The sequence below is a fragment of the Fukomys damarensis genome, unplaced genomic scaffold, assembly GCF_012274545.1.
Source record: "Fukomys damarensis isolate Sample0158 unplaced genomic scaffold, DMR_v1.0_HiC HiC_scaffold_11, whole genome shotgun sequence".
NCBI classification, from domain to species: domain Eukaryota; kingdom Metazoa; phylum Chordata; class Mammalia; order Rodentia; family Bathyergidae; genus Fukomys; species Fukomys damarensis.
In genome coordinates, this window is record NW_022900923.1 from 8804190 (window position 1) to 8807680 (window position 3491).

Here is a 3491-nt window from a genome sequence, read left to right on the forward strand (position 1 = left end):
CTCTGCCCCTCTCCTCAGCCCCCTTCTCAGCAACACCCGCACGGCTCGGAAGGAGCCTCACGCCTCGCTGGCGCGAGAGACCTCTGAAAGGGCGAACGATGTGCGGGAATGGTGGCGGCCGGGACGCCGAGGTCCTGACTGGGGGACCGCATCGAGAGGTCCCTGTCTCCGTCGTTTCCCTCGTGTCCCCGGAGTCCCCCGTTTGGGGACACTGAAGGTGTCAGAAGGAAGTGGGTCCATTTCTCTGCGCCGAAGTCCAGACCCACGCGCGCAGGGAGTCGCGGGTGGGCGCCGTGTTATCCTTTGCTGGGTGGGTGGTGACCCGCGCCTCGTGCACCGCTGCCGTGACCTTGCGCGGTGCCTGCTGCTCGCCCTGTCCCCCTTGGATTTTACCCTGCCGATCACCGAGGTACTCGGCCCGCTTGGACCTTCCTCGCTGATTCCTTTCTGTGTGTGCTGCAGTTTCTGGGCGGGTGACTCTTTACATGCGTCTCTCCCGTTTTCCTTTGTAAATGAGTTCTCCTCTTACCTCCCAGACCGACCGGGCGGACGCTAGTGTGAGAATGGCCGTGACTTTGGAAGGAGCACCGCGGCTGGGCTGGATCCTGGTGAAAGCCCTGCTGAGATTCGCCTTCATGGTCGCCAACAACCTGGTTGCTATACCGTCCTACATCTGCTATGTGATTCTGCTGCAGCCTCTTCGCGTGCTGGACAGTAAGCGGTTCTGGTGTATTGAAGGAATCATGTACAAATGGCTTTTGGGAATGGTGGCTTCCTGGGGATGGCATGCTGGATACACAGGTGAGACCAGGAGCACTTGTGAGTTTAATGCATATGAAAAGATAGTGTTATGCTTAAGACAGGAGCCATGATTGAATAGATGTTTGGCTTTGAGTGGGAGATGCTTTTATGCTTTCACTGTTGAAAAATATAAATAGAAAGCAGTCTTGTTGGGTTTCCTGTCAGACTGTCATTGAGGAAGCATGTTTTCACAGGCATAATTTATAATTAAAAATTGATAAATTCCTTAAATAATTTTTTTTCTTTTGGTACCTGGGATCGAACTCAGGACCTTGTGCTTGTGGGGCATGGAGGGTACCACTGAACTAAATCCCCAGCCCTTAAATAATATTTTTAATGTGATTGATGTTTATTTATTAGAACTGAGCTCCAGAAGCTCTCACAGAGGAAGGGGAATACGTTTCATAGAACTTGAGGTCATATAAAGTGAAGATGTAAGGTATTTAGCTCACAAACATTGGGACATTAGACCAGTGACTGAACTGTATTTGCACTGAGAGTTTGGTAAGTTTTTTTGCTTAATGTAATAGTGTATTGCTAACATTATAAACCAAGACAAAAAAGGGACTCTCTGTTCTGTTTCTTACAATCTATATTTTATCTCATGAAAGTATTACATCTTTTAAAATTAAGTTATCTGTGTTAAGCTAGTTTATCTCGAGTGTCTTTACATGTCTATTTCTTCTTTTAAATAGCATTTTGGGGAGCAGAAGTAACACTTCTGAATTGGATTTTTATGAAGCTAAATGAGAAGTGGTATTTATTTTCTGCTTGTAAACCTCATGTGAAAACGCAGCATCCTTTTACTTCAGTGGTTTTTTTGTTTTGTTTTGTTTTGTTTTTCTTTAAGAATCGGGATGATGAAGAAAACCTTGAGGTTTCTTGCTTGGCTTGTGGGAAGTGTAGGCTTTTATCACGGAGATGTAGCCTGCGGGCAGCAGATTCCTTAGCTGCAGGTTATACTGCAGATTCTGGGGTCTGGGTCTGGTCTGCTGTTCAGAGCTGGGAAGATTGAAGGGTACACACAGCAAGGGTCAAACAGTGCAGCAGTTCTCCATTTTAAATCCTGTCTCCCTCTCTCCCACCCTGGCTGCATCTGCCCCTGAGAAAAGACTGATAGTACACTGCGTTTCTGGAGCCTGACAGACAGTGGCTCTGTCAGAATGCCCTCAGTTGCCCCAGAGGGAGCCTTTCCCCTTGCGCCGCTGTTCACACTGTGCAGGTGCAGGGGCTCCTGGGATAGCGCGTGCCCTGCTTCCTTGTCCTGAATCGTGCGGAGTTTCCAGGGCTCCTTGGATGCATTAGGTGAGCCTGGTGGTAGCCGCAGCAGTGGTAGAGGATAGAAATGAAGTTGTAGTCAGCATTGCCAAATTTTGTTATCTGAATTGCACTGCTCTCTTGGAATCACTTTGCTTAATGCAGCTTGAGCTTTCTGAGATGTGCAGTGTGGTACCAGTAGCTTTATTCTTTGTAAAGTTTGCTTGTTTAAAATGAGCTCGTAGTCTTTAGAAACAGATTTTAGAAGTTTATTTCACTTAAACACAATGAAATTACAGAAATGTTTGTGTTCGTGTGTGTGTAATTGTGTCAGCATGATAGGATGGTGAAAAAAAATAATTTGCCGTTGACCTTGAGATTATAAGAACTGCAGTTTTGCTGGGTGAAGTTAGTTTTCCTGTGACTATAGCATGGTTGCATGTATGTTTGAATGTATTTCCCTGGAGTAGCTCTTTTTGCCACTGTAGAACTGTGTGGTTTCTTGTGCCACCTGCTTGGAAAGTGGTTTTGCATGTTTTAGTGTTCTTGAGGGTACTGTATTTTGACAGTTTGATCAGTTTCTCATTTAAATACAGATTTCAATGTGTACATTTTAAATGGCTTCCCATAGGTAGAACACTTGATTTCAGAGGGTATGGTCATAGTCTGATCGTAACAATATAGTTAGGAAGTCAAACAAACGGAATGGATTTTGGTGAAAGCCACAGTTGGGTTTAAAACAGACCTCAGGAGAAATTGATGAGCAGGTATACCCATAAAAAGCCTCAGGCTGGGTCAGCCTTTCTTTGGATTATGTATTTTATTTCTTCTCTTTGGGGCAAAAGGACTGTGTTCTTGTTACCATTTTACCCCTTTCCCTCTGCCAGAGTGTCACAGATGGAAAATTGAACATCGCCAAAGGAATTCGGCTTGGCAGGTCTGGTATAGTCATGCTTTACAATAAAAATTAGCAAAACTTTGTTGAGAAACCACTTCTGAGGAAGACTTGTATATTAAAGCTGAAAATTGGGCCAGGTGTGATGGCGCATGCCTGTAAACCCAGCACTCGGGAGGCTGAGGCAGGAGGATCGCTGTGAGTTCGAGACCAGCCTGGGCTACATAGTGAGTTCCAAGTTAGTCTCAACTACATAGTGAGACCCTGTCTCAAAAAACTGCCCCCCCGAAAAATGCTAAAATTGAATATTGGTATAGAACAGTAATTTTTCAAATTGTGACATTTGGTGTAGGACAAAACAATCATTCAGCTCTGCTGCTGAGTACTGGTGATTACCTCACCTACACTGCCCCGCAGGGAAGTGGCTTAATGAGACGTGGAAATTTGGCTCAGTCACACCAGCCACATCCAGATACTCAGTACCAGGTGCTTGGTGACCACTGGATCAGTGCAGATAGAGAACACTTTCATCACCACA

The 3491-nt window shown here is 45.6% G+C and overlaps 1 protein-coding gene across 6 annotated transcripts in view; it reads left to right on the plus strand.

Annotated features, from left to right (window-relative positions):
- The first annotated feature begins 6 nt into the window (after positions 1 to 6).
- Positions 7 to 3491, plus strand: part of Lpgat1 (lysophosphatidylglycerol acyltransferase 1) — a 65626-nt gene continuing 62141 nt past the window's right edge. For 2 of the 6 annotated variants that reach the window (XM_033762049.1, XM_019210441.2), the window contains exon 1: positions 347 to 801. In XM_033762049.1, the coding sequence (XP_033617940.1) occupies positions 513 to 801 (289 nt within the window). In that variant the 5' untranslated portion in view covers positions 347 to 512. Of the gene's footprint in view, positions 285 to 346; positions 802 to 3491 lie in introns of those variants that run through there. The other 4 variants (XM_010642573.3, XM_010642572.3, XM_019210440.2 and 1 more) reach the window with 4 other exon arrangements.